This window comes from Monodon monoceros, unplaced genomic scaffold (genome assembly GCF_005190385.1).
Source record: "Monodon monoceros isolate NGI ecotype Baffin Bay Population unplaced genomic scaffold, NGI_Narwhal_1 Super_Scaffold_14, whole genome shotgun sequence".
Classification (NCBI taxonomy): Eukaryota; Metazoa; Chordata; class Mammalia; order Artiodactyla; family Monodontidae; genus Monodon; species Monodon monoceros.
The window spans coordinates 68,318,689-68,338,192 of NW_021703770.1; the positions used below are offsets into that span (position 1 = coordinate 68,318,689).

At 40.6% G+C, this 19,504-nt stretch overlaps 1 protein-coding gene across 1 annotated transcript in view; it reads right to left on the minus strand.

Annotated features, from left to right (window-relative positions):
* Positions 1-19,504, minus strand: part of CLVS1 (clavesin 1) — a 225,284-nt gene that overhangs the window by 135,223 nt on the left and 70,557 nt on the right. The window contains exons 3-4 of the mRNA XM_029223172.1: positions 17,310-18,882; positions 4,936-5,564 (exon numbers count right to left, since the gene is read on the minus strand). Of these exons, the coding sequence (XP_029079005.1) occupies positions 4,936-5,390 (455 nt within the window). The 5' untranslated portion in view covers positions 5,391-5,564; positions 17,310-18,882. The remainder of the gene's footprint in view (positions 1-4,935; positions 5,565-17,309; positions 18,883-19,504) is intronic.

Consider the following 19,504-nt stretch of genomic DNA (forward strand, 5'->3'; position numbering starts at 1 on the left):
GACTCTCAACCACTGTGCCACCAGGGAAGCCCTGGCTGCTGATTTTTGAGCTTTCAGTTGTGGGAAGGAAACAATACACTGACAAAAGAATGTCCAGTGTAATTTTATATATTTTGATTTACAATGCATTTCCAATTGTTTTGTCCCCCATTAAAGTACTTGGGGACCAGCCGGTCTTGCACATGGCACCAACAGATACTATTGGAGTCTATTGTGGGGCTTTTATTACCTGGACTGCTCCCCGCCAATGCTTTTCTGATATCCTGAGACTATAGTAAACATAATAGGTAGGGACACTAAGACCAGGTGACTTCTCAGAGCCTGCCAGCCACAACTGAGCTACCATGGAGGACTTTGGAGCATGGTGGCTTGGGTTCTTAGCTGTATTGTCTGTACTTTTCAGGAGGAGGCAAGTTAGTAATGGCATCAAATTCTGCTGCCCTTAGAAACAACATCTTGTGACCTGATATCCTAGATACTTGCCTGCTTTGAGGTTTTTTCTTAAGAAAGAGCTGCCATTTATTGACTAGAGCTAATCTGTGATCATGGTCATCCCCACTTCACAGGTGAGAAACTGAGGATAATAAGAATTTAAGCAACTTGCTCAGGATCACATAGCTGGTTAGGAGGCGGCTGGAATTTGAAGCTGGCCATCTGGCTTCAGAGTTTGTGCATTTGATCACTAGCCTATCCTGCCCCTTGGACACCATCAACTAGAGTACTTGGGGTTAATCCCTGCAACAGCTCCACATGCCAGGTACTAGATCCATTTCCATTTGATAATACTGAGGCTCCAGAAAGTAAAATAACCTGACCAATTTTTAGCTCTTCTGTTAACTGAGCAAAATCCAGAAAAAAATAGACGAGTTCTTCTGTGCTCACATTTTCCCCTTGGTGGGAAGGGCATTCCTGGGCAGATCAGGCTGTGTGGCCCCGTGCAAGTACGCAACTCATAAAGAAACAAGAAATAGACGTATTTTTTATCAGATCTTAGGGGACAAGTCGGGAATTCTTGCCAATGTTGTTAGGAATTTAGGTGAAAAAGATCAAAAGGCTCATTGAACAAGAGTGTTTCCTTAGGTCTCCGTTACACACCAGGCTGCTGAGCTGAAATGTACACTCTACTGAACCTGGAGGTGCCAGCTTCATTGTATGAATGAGTAGATGGGTGCTGATTTAATCTAACGCGTTTCGGTCCAGCCCGGCAGCCTCAGTAAAGACAGAAGTCGGCCGAGGCGGCCAGTTTGTGCTCGGAGGCTCCTGTGCTCTGTGGGCACACCTAGCCCTGCACACGCCCCTGGAGGGTAGCACTTCTCATCACTCACTGTTCTGGGCTCTTACTCAGGCTGTCTGGGTCTAGATGAATGAGATTTACATCGTTTTAATAAATATTAATAACCATTTTAATCTCAGTAAACCTTTTATATAAGGCGTTCAAATCACTTTCCAGTCATCTCGGGCTCCCCACGAGAGTCAAGTAATCATTCTGCAAAGCTGTGCTAACTCTTCAGCCCTTCAGGGTTCCATTAGGCTAGGTCTGTGTGACAGGGAACACTTCTGGGGAGAAAGCTAACAACTGCTGAGGATGGGCAAGGGGCAGCTCACACTCGTGGGCCCTCTTCTGTTCTCAAATATTGTACACCTGTCTCTATTTTTAACTTATTTACCATCTGTGCTCTATTATATTTGTAGTGGGAGGTTTAATAGTGTTTGCGATAATACTAGAAGCTAACATTAGTTGTTTACCATGGGCCAAGCAATGTGCTGTGTACCTTAAATGCCTTGTTTCATTCAGTCCTCCCAACTACATCATTAAATAACCATCAAGAGGTTGCTTGTCCCAGGTCATATAACCAGTAAATCACATGACAGTATCCAGGTTCAAATTGAGGTTTGTTTGCTTCTAATCATCTTTGGCTATCAGTAAGATGGCCTTATCGTTCACCTTCTTGTTAAAGCCAAAGTGGTTTGGAACAAATAGTATTCTACAATTTGAAACAAACTGCCTCAAGTAGACCCAGCTTTGGGAGGGGTAGGAGGGGTAGAAGAAAGAGATTGTGTGTGTGTGTGTGTGTGTGTGTGTGTGTGTATGTGTGTGTGAGAGAAGAAAGGATTACTTCAAAGAACCTAGTGAATCAGGAGCCTATAAAGTGAATTTTAAAATCCCTCTCCATCCATAGCATCAAGCTGAATGAGCTTCACATTCACGAGCCATTAGAGCTAGAAGATATCTCAGGGATTACCTAGTTCAAGCTTTTTATTTTACACCTGAGGAAACTGAGGAACAGAGACGTGAAGTAACTCTTTCAAGGTTATCTTAATCATAAAGATTTGAATTATTCCCTTAAAGGCTTGTTTCTTCTTGCTTCTTAACACATTTTGAGGTACATACAGACCAAAGACTAACACAAAACAAGATATTTCATGATGACTTATCTCCTCCTGCGTAGATCGTCGCTCGCGGGCATCCTGTGCATCACCCGTCTTAGCAGATGCAAGTTCTCCAACACGTTCAGCTAAGCACAGATGAACTCAGCACGATCATTCTCCAGAATCATCACATGTTCCTGTTTCGAAATCCAAAATGTTCATGTGCCCTTTTCGAGAGGACAGCTGTTCCCTCTAGTTTAAGACTCATGTCCTGTGTTGATGGTTTACGTCTCAAAAGGAATTCTCCTGTGGTAGATGGGAGTTAGCTGTCTGTGCGTTTGCACCATAACTGGACAGTGGGTGGCCCAAGGGGTTGTTTGCTGGAGGGACCTTGTATTTTCATCGTGTTCATCATGTCCTCGTGCTTTAGCACAAGCCCTGGCACAAAGTCTACACTTGTCACATGTTTGTTGAGTGGATGATATATGCGAGAATGTAAAGACCTGGAAATCTTTCTCATCAGTAGAGCATTGTAACAAGAGGCTCATCCTTAATGCTTATGGAATAACAGAACAGAGGCATAGCAGGGCAGCCCAGGCCTAGGTGCAGACCTGAACAATCTCTAGACTGATAGTGTTAAAACATTCAAATACCTTTTCAGGGTTAGATTGCTCTATTCCAGTTTATCAGCCAGAAAACAGCCAGTGGTCCCTAAGGGGTCCCATACTAATCATCACTTTTAGGAGGAGGAATAGTCATATGAGGCACTAAAGGGGCGCCCTAGAAATTCCTTTTAATTATATTTGGGGGAGGGGCTCTTTGGTATATTTTTAAAGTTAAACGTATGTTTCCCCAAATACCATAATTTCAATATGATCCCCCTGTGAGAGCTCAAGCCACAGGTGAAGTTTTGGAGATTAATTCATGCATTCTTTTGCATTCAACATTTATTGCCTATTGGACCATGTGCCCAAGAGATAAATAGGAAAAAGTCACAGTCTCCTGCTCTTAAGGAACCTGCAGTCTTGGGAGGAGGGATAAGAAAGAACACACAAGCAAACACGCAATTACAGTAAAGCTAGGTTAAGATAACTTGCTCTCAAGTCAACCCCACTCTGTATTTCACTAGTTGTGTGACACTGAATGAGTTACTTAACTTCTCAAGACCTTGTGTCATCAAACGTAAAATAGGGATCATAGGAACACCCATCATGCAAAGTTCTTGAGTGGATTAAATGAGATAATATATGTACATATAAATGCTTAGCAGAGTATGTGGTATGTTTTCAAAAATATTAACTAAAATAACAGTGGTTCTTATACTCCAACTGTAACTACTTTAACGGAAATATGTGAGCAGAGGAAGGCACCTCACTGAAACAGGTTGGGATGGAAGGTAGGTAAAGACTACCTTCCCGAAGAACCATAGAGATAGGTGTGAGTCAGTAGGCAGGTTACGTCCAAGGTGGTTGGACTTGGCATAAGAAATGGTTGATCCCTCCCTTAAGTAGCTGGTGGGGCAAGTCCAGGGGCTTGGAGGCATGTTGAAACCTCAGCTATTTAAGACAAGGCTTACACTTCCAACCAGAGAGCATGAAAAAGGGCAGAGGGTGAAGAAGAGCAGGAGATGCAGAAGGTGGATCATACAGAGCTTTACTTTACTTGGAAGACCTTGCAGGTCACTGAAGAGTTTTAATGAGAGGAGCGACGTCACGGAATTTTGGAAGGGTTACTCTGATGATGGTAAAGACTACAATGGCTCAGAGGAGACTAGACCAGAGGCAGGGACTCCAGTCAGGAGGCTGTCTCGGTGATGCAGGTGAGAAAATAATGAGAAATTACGCTAGGGCAGTAGCCATGGGGGCAAAGAGAGTGAAGAGATTTGAGGTGGTTTTAAGAAGAAAGGGGTAGCACTTGGCAATTAATTGGATGTGAGCAGCAAGGGCAACGGAGTGGTCCAGGAAGACACCCAGATTTCTGGCTCGAGAGACTGGAGGGATGGAAGAGCGGGGAGAGTGGGAAAGATGCTGCACTCAGTTGGGACATGTTGAGTTTGCGGTTCTTTATAGGACTTTGCGGGAGAAATGGCTGGCAGGCATTTGGATGGGAAGGTCTGGCACGCAGAAGAAAGGTCAGATATTAAAGTCATGGAGAGGATCCAAGAAATTAGTTCATGTGTTAAAAACACTTGACTTAAAGCCATCTACTGAATCCATTTTTGTTGTTGTTGTTAAAGATGAGAACCCTAAAGACAATATATGGTTCTCCTAGAAGACCAGATTTCAATTTTATTAAAACAAATGACCCACTTTGATGAACAGAATAACTTCTGAGGTCTCTTACAATTCTAAAACTGTGATTCTTTTGTTCCAAAACATTGCTGTGGATCTGTAATCACCTATTGATGACAGTAAAAGACCTGTGGCCTTAAAATTCTCTTTGTGGACGTGTAGAATATATACTTTTAAATAAGAGCCCGTGATCTGTAAAGGCATACAGCCCCAAACATGCAGTGACAATGCTTATGAAAAAGAAAAAACAAATAAAGACACTATCTACATTTACCTACTCTGATCCCAATTGGCTGCAAACAGCAGAAGAATCTTCCTGCCATAGTGATCGCGGTTTTCCAGCACTCCAGGGAACCCATCGATGAGGGCCCTCTTAATGCCAGGATCATCAGCCTTGAAGTTTTTGAACATGTCCAGGTTTAGCTGGCGGTACTGGAAGTACTGGGCCAGGAGTCTAAAGGCATCTGCTTGGTGAAACTTCCTGGCTCGGAGGAATCTCAGGATGAAGGCATCATCTGTGCGTAAAAATCCAATGTCAGGCCTGGTGATGATCATGTCCCTGACTTGCTGAATATCCTGGTGTAAAACGTCTGGGTTTTCATTCAGTTCTAGGCGAGCTTTCTCTATAGTCTCTGGGCTGAGTCCAGCCTGTAAATGGGTCATCTTGGCCAAATCTCCTTTCCAAGTGCTTAATTTCTGATATTTGGGAAGAAGAGAGACTGGTCCCATTCACGTGATGGTCTGCTGAAATTGTGGCCCATTCAACAGTTTTTTTTACTACCAAGCTGCCACTGAAACAGACAAATAGAGGGTCTTCTTTCTGTTCCTGGAAAGCAGTAGGACATTCAGGTCCTATGTGGTGGCGGCCATCCCAAAGAGAAGCAAAAGCGAGGCCATTGCTTACTGCAAAACAAATGCACACAAGAGAAACAAACAGAGATGATACAAAGAAAGTCTGGGTAAGTTAACTGGAACTCAGAAAAGCAGTATATTATGCTGCAGGTCTGATTAGAAGAATAAAGGGTATGTTTTCTTTAAAAGAGGATACTTGGCCTAATTTTATTATTGACAACTTCAGTGTGTAACATGCAAGTATTTGCAATACGTTTAGGAAGTTTTTAGTTACATTGACTAGTAAACATGATAGCGTATGGTCAGATTAGTAATAGATTGCTTTTTTATGCATCACCCAAGAAGAGAGAAAACTCCTCCTCTGTTACCGCCTGCTTTATGGGGCCATTCACAGGCCTCCTATCCAGAGACATTATGGCCTCCCATTAGCTTCTTTTCTCCGTTTCTTTCACAGAAATACGCCCTCCCCCACCTGTTTTAAAGGCAGCCATTTGCAGCTTAACAGTAAAAAGGGACTTTTAAAAGTCACCCTGTTTTCACCCCACAGTACCTAATTACTCAAAACTAAACTCAGTAAACCGGAGCAGGGAGGAAAGGACAGGCTTATGGCTGGAAGCTTGACCTTCAGTCATCAAATTCAACGGCAGTGAGAAAGGGTCTCATGTGCGGACATTTACAAGTGGTTTTACTATTCTACTAAAGACAAAGGGACTTGAGGACTTCCCTGGTGGCGCAGTGGTTAAGAATCCGCCTGGCCAATGCAGGGGACACGGGTTTGAGCCCTGGCCCGGGAAGATCCCACATGCCGTGGAGCAACTAAGCCCGTGCGCCACAACTACTGGGCCCGCATGCCACAGCTACTGAAGCCCGTGTGCCTAGAGCCTGTGCTCCACAACAAGAAAAGCCGCAACAATGAGAAGCCCGTGCACCACACAAAGACCCAACACAGCCAAAAATATAAATAAATAATAAATAAATTTATGTTTTTAAAAACAAAAGGCAAGGGGACTTGAAACTCTTGGTTGTCTCCCTACCTAACCCAATATCCATATGGACTTAAAAGTCATTTTTTCGTATAACTTTTCTGTTGTCCTGAGATATTATTTTACTTATGATAATGATTGTTTTTTGTTTGTTTTGTTTTTCCCTGGGTGAAATAAATTTATTTATTTTTAATTTATTTTTTATTGAAGTATGGTTGAATTATAATGTAGTGGTAATTACTACTGTATAGCAAAGTGACTCCATCATACATATACACATAGTCTTTTTCATATTCTTTTCCATTATGGTGTATCACAGGAAACTGAATATAGTTCCCTGTGCTCTACAGTAAGACCTTGTTGTTTTTCCATGCTATATATACTAGTTTGCATCTGCTAATCCCACACTCCCAATACAACCCTCGCCCACCCACCTCCCCCTTGACAACCACCAGTTTATTCTCTATGTCTCTGGTTCTCTTTGTTTCACAGCTAGGTTCATTTGTGTCATATTTTAGATTCCACATATACGTGATATCATATGGTATTTGTCTTTCTCTTTCTGACTTGCAATCCCAATCCTGGGCATATATCCAGACAAAACTCTAATTCAAAAAGATACACGCACCCCTATGTTCATAGCAGCACTATTCACAATAGCCACGACATGGAAACAACCTAAATGTCCATCGACAAATGAATGGGTAAAGAAGATGTGGCACATATATACAATGGGATATTACTCAGCCATAGAAAAGAATGAAATAATGCCATTTGCAGCAACATGGATGCAACTAGAGATTATCATACTAAATGATTTGAGTGTTTTAATCCCCTTGGATTTTTCTACCTAAATGGTATACAGACAAATGCTCATATTATTTGCGTCTTTAATATAAGTGTTTAAGCTCTCTCAGACATTGGTTTGGTCTAACTTAGAAGTTCTAAAAATCAGAACATATTAGGTTTAAAAAAACTTGCAGGCATGCATTTTTTTCCTAGCTTTCCTAGATCAAACAGTATATGCAATAAGAGGCAGAATATTTACTTCCAACCTAATTATTAATGCCATATCGTACAAAATAATTTTAAAGACAAAAATGATTCTTTTACTTAATTTAGGACTAGCAGTAATTTCTTCAGGGAGACAATCACCTCACACATTTCTGCTTTATATTGCCTTTGTGATATGGAGGAGATGAACTAGTTATCAGTTCAGGTAACTAGTATTCATTTTCAAGAATGAATATAGAATAGTAAAATTTTTATTTACAAAATGCTGGTCTTGTAAACTAATTTGTAAGAAAGTAGCACTTAGCTCTGTAATGTGTGAAAATAAGAAGTATAACGGAGTCTTGATTCTCACTGATTCTTAAGGACTTAGAATAGTAAAGGAAAACAGTGCTATGCGCTAGTCCCAGGATTGGAAGAATCTTTCAAATCCGTCTAGTTCGACATCCATCTGATTTTTAAATTCCCTCTCTATCAGCCTCACCACACCACTTCAAAATTCATCTCTACACCCATTGCAGTCTATCTTTGATTGCTCTCACCAACCAATGACCAGGATGATCGTATAATTTATTATCCAGATTTAGGCACCAGGGGTCACTAATAACAATAATGCTCAACAACAGGCATAAATGGGGACATTTGCAAGCAAACCCAGACAGATGGTCATTCTACTAGTGAATGACCTTTCCGCTGCTACCTCCAATAGACACATTTTGGTAACCTATTATGGGCGACCCCATCAGCAATTGATATTGATGGCTTCATCCTTCTTAAAACTCTCCCATTTTCCCGCCCTTTTCTGTGATTCCATATACCCTATTTCTCTCCTAACCTCTATCCATTCCTGCTCCATCTTCTTCTGTGCTCAGCACGTCCATATGCTATTTTCCAGGATCCAACCGTGACTTAACCACCTGCACGTGGATAACTTCGGTCCATAGCTGTCTCCTGATCTTCAGGCTTACTTACACATCCCAGTTGCTCACTGATCACCCCCACTTAGATGTCCCCTAGACGCCACAAACGCAGTATGTTCAAAACTGAACTAATCGTAGTTCCTTATCCTGAATCTGCTCATCCACCTCCGTCTCTTACTGACTGACATCATCTCTGTATAGTTTCCCACGCTAGAAGCCTGGGAGTCAACTATTATTCCACCTTCTCCCTTACCGCCCACATCCAGGCAATCACTTCCGTAATATTTCTTAAATCTTCCCTGTTCTTTCCATCCATTTTCACTGTCTTTGTTTAGACCGCGTCTCCACTCATCTGTTTAGTTCTGCAGCATTCTCCCTGTGGTGCCCTTGCGACCAACCTTGCCCTTTTCTTGTCCATTCTCTGTACTGCAGTTGAAATCTGCTCACGTCACTGCTTGATTGACAGTGATCAATAGCTTCCAGTTATCCTAGGATGAAATATAAAACTCTGTGACATGGTTTCCAAGACTCTTCATCATCTGGTCCCTATCTGTCTCTCCAGATTCACCCTCCAGCCATGCAGGCACGCCGAGACACCTGTAGTTTCTTCTCTCTTCTCTGGGCCTTGGCAAAAGATGCTCCCTCTGTCTAGAAAAACCACTGATTAACTCCTCTTTCCCCTTCAGGAGTCATCTTGGAGATCATTTTCTCCAGGAACCCTCCCTCACCTTCAGAGGTCACAGGTAGCCCTCCAGCCCTGACCACACCACATTTTATTGCCATGTTCCTCTCTCCCCTCTCACTCTGAACTCCTTGCACAGACTCTCATTAATTACCTGGATCTTACTCACCTGCGTATTGCCAGCACAGTGCCCGGCACACAGAGGGTCCGTGCCATGAGCAGAGCCACTCTGTTGTGTTCACTGCCTATTCTCAGTGCCTGGAACTGTGCCTACACTGAGTAGGTGCCATATACCTACGCACATATAGAACCAATTAATAAAGTAGGCAAAGTGTTGTTTTAACGAGTAAGTGGTTTCGCCTTCTGTTTGGGTACCTCTAGGACTGTCTTCCTTAAATGAGGGTGTGGCAGCTGCCGTTTAATTTCCTTCCTCATCTACAAAGTAGTTTTTTCCTAGAAGAAGTTAGCCTAGGCACACTGTACTTCAGATCATTGCCTCTTTGAAGCATGCTGGGTGCTATTCATGGTTCCAGCCATGGCACAGCACGCTCAGAGCACACGGCATAGCAAAGGCTCGTCCCTGGCAGAATATTTAAAGCTGCTGGGAGCAAGTTACTTATCTTGCAGTTCAGGGAACTCAACAATGTTTCCAAGATAAATTACTGTGAGTTCAAGGGGAGAGTTGAGGTTGCATTTTTCATGGCCCACTCCCACACATAGTTATGCCTCCAGTCTATAATCTCTGAAATAAATTTGTCTCAGTCTGTATCTTCGTTCTGTGCTCAGCACACAGTGGAAGCTGCTGGGGAGAATACCCAAGCCAGGGTCACTGGGTTCCATACTTAGGATGAAATAGACATTTTCCATTAAAGGCGAATCCTTCATTTCAGAAGTCTGAATAGACTGCTACTAAAAATAACAGCTTCAATTGATAAGATTTAAGGCACTAAAAATGCTGTGCTATACAAGAATGTTCTCCAGATGTAGCATTTTCAACTGTAATTTTTTTTGTTCACATGAAGGATTTGGTTCTCATTCAACTTTTCTGAATTGGTCAAACAAGTATAGAGGATACATTGGACTAGGTATCACCTGAAGAAGTAGGAGCGGTTTCTGTCCTGGTGGTAATAAGAATTGCTTCAATTTGTTATTTATTATAACTGTATTTATTATGTCCCAGGCACTTGCATACTCTCTTTTTTATATAGTACATTATTTAATCCTTAGAACAACTGTATGAGATGAGTATATTATTGTCCCCATTTTTCAGCTGAGGAAACAGGCGCAGGAGATGGTAAATGACTTTCCCTAGGTTACACAGTTACCAAGAGTCAGAAATGGGTTTAAGCTTAAGTAATATTTCTGCTGTCCCATGTTCTTTATGACTGTGCTATTCCATCCTTATATGTAGCAGAGAGGTTCTAGTATTTACCACTTAAGACCTATGTGACCTTCAGCAAGTTACCATCCCTGCCAGAACCTCACTCTCCTTCCCTAAAATTCCATCCAAATTCACTATTCTATAAGCCTAAATGTGCCTAAGGGGTCAACAGACGTTTTTAGGGTGGCCTAACGCCATACCTTACAAATGTCCAGTTACCATCTTGTCCTCATATTTCATCAGCGGATGACTGGAACTATTTAAAATCTACCTATATATGACTTTTCCGGCTATCATTGATTTCTGCTCTGCCTTTACGTATTTTCCTATGGCTAAAATGACAAATCCGAGGCCCTGCCATTCTACTTGAAGGACTGATATTTCGGCATGCCTAGTAGAGTTCCAGGCATAGCCTGGGCATTGAAATGTGCTTGATAACCCAAAGGGGCACTTTAGGCAGGTTCCTATGAGCCTCGGAAACTCTCTCTTCCACTGCTGGTTGGGTCCGAAATGATTATTTATTTAGAGATTGTTTCAAATACATGAAGAGTAACTCATTACACTCTCTGGGGAGCCCAGGGTAGAAGCTTACTTCCATTTCTAATCCATGCTTTTTCTAATGAACTAGAAATTTAGGTAGTGGTATTTTTGTGTGAGGGGGAGGAAAGAAGAGTCTCCACATCATGATATTTGAAATCATGGCATCCATAGATTCCAGATTCATACTTCATCTCAAATTTACATTAGAAAAAATACGTATTTGTGTATTTCCTCATATGGAATTCAATCTTAAGAAAGTGTATTTGCACACACACACTTATAAACACATACCCTAGTCTTTATGAACCAAGGGGTCTAGGTGGAAAAATCATTTCAGAAAGTATAATAATTCAAATGAAATCTATTTTGGTTATTTTATAATCTATTATTCTCATTTATTTCATTATCCTTAGAAACACACATTAAATATAGGATAACAATCAGAATAATAATAACCGTGTCTTATCTACAAATATGTACATATGTGTATCATTATTTCAAAGCATTTTACATCAATTATCTTTTTTCATCATTACAATGATTCTGCAATAGGTAGAATAAAGATAATTCCCTGGGAGATGCTGAGAATCATGTGAAATAATGTAGGTTAAAGTGCTTTGAAAATGAAAAGCTCCAGTTTACATTTACTGTAATATTCTTGTTGATATCATACTTCTGTTGTCTCCAGGTAGATAAAAGGATGTTGAAGCCTAGAACAGCTAAGCACCAGGCATTAAGTTAGATAATGAGCTAGTGTTAAAAGTGAGGGAAAAAACAGACAAGTATTTGTGACTACTTGTTACGTGCCTCGGGCTTTGGTATTATATAGTCTAATCTCCACACCAACCTTTAAAGCTAGGTTATTACTTATTAGATAAAAGGATAAATCTGAGACTTAGATAGATTAAGTATAGGTGGAAGAGCAAAGATTCATACCCAAACCTGCCTGACTCAAAGCCTGTGTTCTGTCCATTGCCCTACCTTGCCTCTCAGAATAAGTGCTTTCTCTTTACCAGCCTGGGTATCAGTGCTCTCAGACTCACTCACACAGCAAGCACAGACCTACACCCCATCAATCCTAAGGAAGAACATTTAAGGGATGTAAAATTGGCCAAATTTGGGAGGAAAGAGTATATTGTTGTCATGACCAGAAAGATGAAATCTATAAATCCTAAATATTGTTTGAAACATAAGAACATCAATAACTAATGAACAGTACCTCAAATATTTATTGCTTCTGAATGTTCTTGATAATACAAAGAACAATTTTAAATACACATCAATTTAAATTAATACAGATACAAAATGAGAAACTATACCTATATTTGTTTCACGGGTTTCTTTTATAAGAAAAAGATGAAGAATGAATCTCAGTGATAAAACTTTCCACATGGAAGTCTAATCAACTACCTCAGCCATCAGTAAGTGTGAAAGATGTGTTTCAAAATTTTAAATGTGTATTGAATTAGGTTAACCCTTATGGCTCTTCACCTTTCTAAAATCTCACTTCTAATTTTTTAACTGAATATGTATTTCCCACTAGGAGTGCTGAAAGGGACTTTTACACTGAATGAAATAAAAATAGATGCTGCCGATATATCAAAACTAAAATCAAAAGTCACAGTGAGCAAAAATCTTTTTTTAAGTACAGTTCTATTTGAAATCTTTCCTGAAAGATGATATGCTCCCTTACTGCCAGTGGAGCCTATATTTAAATCTCAGAGGTCGGTTGATTACAATATTCTATGATGCTGACCAGAAAGGAATCTTATTTCCATGTGATGAATTTGAGATTGACCATTAGGGTTTGTAGGGCTTCTCTGCATAAGTACTGGCAAGGGAACATAAGCCTTGTGAGTAACAAATTGAACTCCAATCCATTGACTTTCTATCAAACATTAGCCAACTTGCAGATATGAGCTATCTATACCCGGGGCAGGGAGAGTAGTCTAGAAGGATAAAGGGGAGACCTTTAATCATCTGAAAGTGTAGTGTGGCCAGAATTTAGCCCCTGGCTCATGGTCAACTTTCTGTTGCCTTTAGCTCAGTAGTAGCCCAGGGCTTGCCCTTGCCACATAAACATTCATTGTATAGACTCCCTTGGCTCCCTTTAAAATAGCAACTGCAGGGCTTCGCTGGTGGCGCAGTGGTTGAGAGTCCGCCTGCCGATGCAGGGGACACAGGTTCGTGCCCCGGTCTGGGAAGATCCCACATGCCGCGGAGCGGCTGGGCCCGTGAGCCATGGCCGCTGAGCCTGCGCGTCCGGAGCCTGTGCTCCGCAACGGGAGAGGCCACAACATTGAGAGGCCCGCGTACCGCAAAAAAAAAAAAAAAAAAAAAAAAGAAGGCATGTGTTCTTTGCCGTTACTTCTCAAAGTATATGGTCCATGGCTGAGCAGCATCCGCAGCTCCTGGAGCTTGTTGGGATCTCAGATGTCAGGACCCACCCAGACGTGCTGAATGGTTAGCAGAATCCCCGATCAATTTGGATGCCCATTAATGTTTGAGAAGCACTGACCTAAAGGATTGATAATCAAAGGGGTTGAGAAGGTAGGTTAATTACCCCCGAATTCAGAGCTCACTCTGTCTGTGGACAGCAGTGCTACTTTGTCCAAGAGGAGAGTAAAAGCACTCCCAGTGTGCTTTTGGAGCACTGACACTCATAAAAGATCACCTCATTAATTGTTCTCAAACATGCTGGCATGCTCTATATACCAACCAAAAGCAATGAAGGAAGGAAGGAGGAAGGAAGCAAGTGAAAGCAAGAGAGAGGGAGAGAGAAAAGGAAAGAGAGACAAATCTTACATGTTTAGTTTGATTTATTTTGTCCACACATAAGACTAGATGTCTTTTATTTATAGAGCCTGGGAATGGAGTTCCCGAGTGCCATTTTCAGGCCCACGGATTCTCTCTTATTCCCTCCAAAACTACAAACTAGTGAACACTGAGTACACTATGTACTTGACACACATACAGGTGTGGAACTTTACGTAAGACATTTGAGCAATAACACAGGCTGAACTGACATGATGTTATTCTAAGGAGAGTAGATGGAGAGAGGTCTGAACGATACCTACAAATTGGAGATGTGGCTAAAAGTGTCCAGAAGACAAGAGTGGATCATCTCAGACACATATGGGGAAAACCCTACTGGCTCAGCAGTCAGGAAGAAGAAAAAGAAAGCTCACAGAGACTTCTTCTGTGCCCCCCGCACAGAAACTTTCATGTGATAGCAGGTCTGTAAAGGGGGAGAATAGGGTTACCCAGCCAGAGACAAGATGATAAGGGGCTGTGGGAATCAGCAGAAATAGTGGCGAATAATGAACTTATTAACTGAATAAATGAAAGCTTTTTTATGGAGAGGAGAGTGACCAGTTGATTTCTGCATCCATGAAGAATCAAGCCAAAGAAGATAAAGCTTCCATTAAGCTAAGAAAAACCTGGATTGAAAAATACCACAGTTTTCTCTAGAGAGATGTACACTTGGGGCTGACAGTGGAGGCTACAGTCTTAGAGTAATACTGTGGATCTTCTTCTGAAATTTAGTCCAGTAAATAAACAACTGGATAAAATGAACAATAATCAAAACAATAAAAATTTGGGAGAAAGATGTAATGGGGAAAAGATCCCTCTTAGCTTAAGGGGTATTTCTGGGCTGATTGCATGCGGTCAAATTTCATACTTTGTGTACCCATTCTGCTGTGTTACGTCCTCTGGGTCACCATTTAACGGGAAAGCAGAGAAGATCCAAGTCAACCTGGATCCATTTACTAAGGATGCCTCTGCTGGGGAAATGTGTAAAATCGTGAATAGGCTTCTCAGGGTTACTAAGGTGTCCCTTTGTGAAACCTGCAGAAGTGAAAAGACACCACCAATTCTGGAGTTCTAGATTCCCCCATTTGGGAATGAATGACCTTCCAGCTTGATACTCCATGATTCTAAATGATGCACCTCTCTGGGAACATGTCTACAAAAATGTTATGATGCCACTCTGCTGGAAAGTGTGTTTTCTGTTCACCTTTAAATCCATCATAAAAAGGAGAAAGTTCTGTTATTGAAAATATGGAAAAAGCAAAATATCCCTTAATAGAAAAAACAAAAGGGGAAGCCAGGATAGTGGCACTTTAGAAAAATTAATGAGCTCAGTATAATATCTTAGTCAAAGAAAAGCATTGCTTCTGAGACAGATGCCTGTAAATCTCATGGAAGCAGCATTGTTTTGAAATTTCCCCAGCCACAGGAAATCGTATGAGGCACAGGAAGACGTAGCATTGAAGGCACTACATTCCTGGCCTGAGTTTCTAGTTCAAGCAGCTAGAACTGGCAGTATATACATTTTTAAAATTTGTCTGGGCTGAACCGTTCTTTGCAGACAGATAAGGGAGTTTTAAGAATCTGGTTGCTTGGGGACTTGAGAAGTCCAGTTTACTGTGGATATTACCAATCTAAGGACAATATATAGATGACCAGATTTCCTTCCTCTCTAAAATCCATTTCACCAGGTATTTTCACTAGTTTTCTTGGTTTGAATTCAAAAGTGAGTGAATTTTAGATGCAGATAGAATTAATTCATAGCAGTAAATAACTTTTGACAAAATGCTACTATTCCTCATTCAAGAAGAGTATTTGATGTGAATTTTTCCTCAAAACTTCTTCCAGCAGTTCCTTGTTTGTGACTATTTTTTTTTTTTGACAATGCCTCTGATAATGAGCAAGCTGATTTAGACAAAACTTGCTTCTTTTTCTTTTTAAAGAGGCAGAATAAATGTACAACGGGGATTTTTTAATCAACCTTTTCTGTGCTTTGGTTTAAACTTGGTTGTTACATGTGACTGACATTATTCCCATATGAAATTATAATCCATCTCATTTTTAATAAAGATGTTGATTTTATGAAAAACAATTTGCTAAAAACTCCAGCATTTTGCTGTTTGGTAACAATTGATTAAATGAGTACCCACGAAAAGATTTTTATTTATGAAAGGCTCGGGCACTTATTTTCTGAGGTTTGTTAGCTCTTATAAAACAGATGATCCTGGCTAAATCAAAGAGGTGCTATGACTTGTGTTTGTACCCTCAAGATATTTGAAGACCCTAACTTCCTTTCAGCTGAGATAGAAAATCTTAGCACTCTGAAAGCAGAACCTGGTAGAACACAGTTACATAAAATGCCTTTTCCATTTTTTTCCCCACTCTACTACCCTTTACTATTATAGGAAAATGGTGTTATTGCCTGATTACTGAGAAAGCACACAGAAATCTCGCCTTCCACATCCGAGTCAGTCCTTGACTAGGATGAACAAAGCCAGGCCATCTGCTCCGAATATCATTACTACTTTGGCCATTTGGGCAAGGGATCTATCTTCTCTGCTTCAAAGAGAGGTTTTAGATTGGAAAATTGAAATTAAATAAGTAGACAGGAGGAGACATTTGGACAAATAACACTTTCCAAAGAGAGCCCTATTTGTTAGGTTCTTATCATCATGACCATTTTAATTTTCATTCTGGACACAGAGTTAACCTTTGGGGTCTCCATTTTACAAAACATTTCAGTAAAAAACTTAATTCCAGAGTTTCTGCAATAAACGCTTAGGAAGGAAAACCAGCCTGTGGGTGAATATGAGTCATCAATCACCCCCCCCCCCGCCGCTTCCTGGTGACTCTCCACTGGGAAACCAGGAACATGGATTGAGTTTATACAGCTATTTCACCGGAATAATACTATACCGCAGGCCATGTTAATTTCCTGAACTAAACAGTCCCTAATCTGCTGAAAGGCAGCTGGCTAACTGCTGGTGTCTGGCAAGTGCCCCATCTGTCCCCCTGCCCAGGGTCTCTCTCTACTGTCTTCACTTTCCCGTTCTCTCAAGCAGGCGTCTCTCTTTGTTTTCAGGGGTGTAGTCCACCTGAACTTTCCTTTCTATGCCTGAAAACTTGGGCTCTTTTCCTCTATCCTGCGGACCTGCGGCTTTGTCTAAGTGACAAGGCACAGTTGTGTTGACTGTAGTTACGACGCTGGTGATGGTGGAGATCATGACGGTGATGGTGGAGATGGGGGGCTGATGGTGTAAGGAGCGCAGGCTGAGCGGGCGCCGGGGGGGAGGATGGACCACGGAGGCGGTGGAGAGTGGGGTGCGAGAGGGATGGAGTGAGCAGGGATTGCAGATGGGAGCTGTCCACGCACCGAAGTGCTGAAACGCCGCAGCCATGGCATCACAAGAGCGGAGAAAGGCGGGGAGGCGCTGCAAATATAGAAGGGAGAAAAAAGGCAACAAATACCTTCACACGGCCGCCCAGCCTTGCTTTGGGAATGTGTTTCTGCAGGTGTCCTCGTTGCTGAGCTGAGTGGGTGAGATCCCCTATTCTGGCAGGTTCGGGCTCAGATTTCTCTAGAAAGCTGTGAATGAGAGCCCTGGCTCTTAGGGGCTGTGATTTTGGTAGGAGGCGTGTGCGCCCGAGACTCTGTCCTTCTATATGGAGACTGGCTTTCCCCTGGGTCCTAAATGCCTCCGCAACGTTGGTTTTCCTCGGTTCCGTCAAGACAATACTAAGAATTATTGTAATTTTGTAACATCTGGGACAAAAAGTATTTACTTACCATTACCCCCCGACAGACACATTTTAAAAAGAAAACCTTTTAAACAGATTAATGCAAGCGCTGAAACAAGACTCGTGTGTGTGTGTGTGTGTGTGTGTGTGTAAATTTAACAGATGAGAAAGTATCACAAACCTATAGGGGAAAGGATGGATTATTTCATTAACAAATGGTGGTAAGAAAATGAACGATTTGGAAAAGGCTCAAATTAAAGCCCCATCGTACCAAATTAATTCCACCTAGATTAAAGAGCTAAATAAGAAAGTAAAATAAAGTTTAGAAAAACAACTAGAAGAACATAAGAAATATGGTTACTGATTTCAGCATAGGGAAGGCTTTCTAAGCACCAGAGGAATAGAAGCAATCATCAAGAAAAAAGGGCAATAAGTTTGAGTGCATAAGAATACTTCTGAATGTAAAAATGTCGTTAACAATGTAAATATAAATGACCACTTGGAAAAAATTGCAACAAATATATGATTCATACATACAATATCTCATATATCAAAAGAAATACACTATCAGCCCAAGGGAAAAAAAAAGACAAGCACATGACAAAGAATTCACTAAAGAAAGGTGAATGCGTTATAAACCTATTTTTTTTAAATCAACCTCTCCTGTAAAGAGATATGTAATTTAAAATAGTGGATTTTGGCTGAGGGTTTAAATCTACTTAATATCTCACGTTGTTGAGATAACGGTGAGGAAGTGTAACCTTTATATAGATCTATTTTGCAACATACATTGAGTCATAATATACATACATTTAGACCCAATAATTCCACTTTATGCACCTTATCCTGGGGATATAATCAGATATGCAGATAAGGATTTATGTACATAAATTTAATTTATAGGACCATAGAAACTGTCAAAAATAATGAATCACATTTTTGTATATAGCCTATAATATTTACAGCTATTAAAAACATATTTTTGAAGACTACTATAGACAAAGAAACATGCTCACAAAATGGTAAGTGAAGAAAAAGCAAGATAGCAGATACAGTACCCCCCATTATAAAGTTTTCATATTTACTAATAAAAAAAGAAACATTAAATATTTTAATGCAGTCTTTTTATCATATGTTTCACAGAGCCTTTAAAATTGTCAGAATTCTTCCAACGCTGACATAGCATTATGTGTTTATTTACTTATCTGTATATTCTCTCTCTCTCCAATAGAATGTAAGCGCCACGTGGTAGAAAATTTGTCTCTTCTGTTCAGGACTGCTTCCCAATCACCTAGAAGAATGCCTGAATGTCACAGAAGTTCAATAAATATTTGAGAAATAGAAAAATGAATGAATGAATGAATGACACAACCCCCCCACATACCGATATTTTTTAAAACATTTTATAAAGCTATGAATTTCATATAAAAAGTTATCCAAAAAGGTATAGTACACCAAAACGACATGAGGTTGCCACTGAGTTTCGATCACATATCAGCTTAAAGGGACATCTTCAAAAGTATAACTAATCATGGACATGACTTGCAAAGTAGCACTAAATGGGAACTTTTTAGGAGAGAAAAGTTTTCTCTAATTAATTTGCAGTCTAATACTGTTCACTTCTTCTTGATCATGATCCCTTTAAAAGCTTTGTAGACTTTCCTTTCTTCTCAGATGTTAATGTTAATTATTCTGCTTCTCTTCCTCCTTTCATCAATTTTATAACCACTAATAGAAATATAAACCAAGACCAAGACATAAGTGTTTCATTAGCCTATGATATAAAAAGACTTTTTCAACGTTTCAAATGAATTTGGCTACCTTTGCTCAGCCTCTGTTCTCTTTCAGTTTTTTTTTCCACTGTCCATTGTGACTTCTCAATGACATCAGTGATAACCTAGCCAAGTTTTATTTGTATTTGTAGA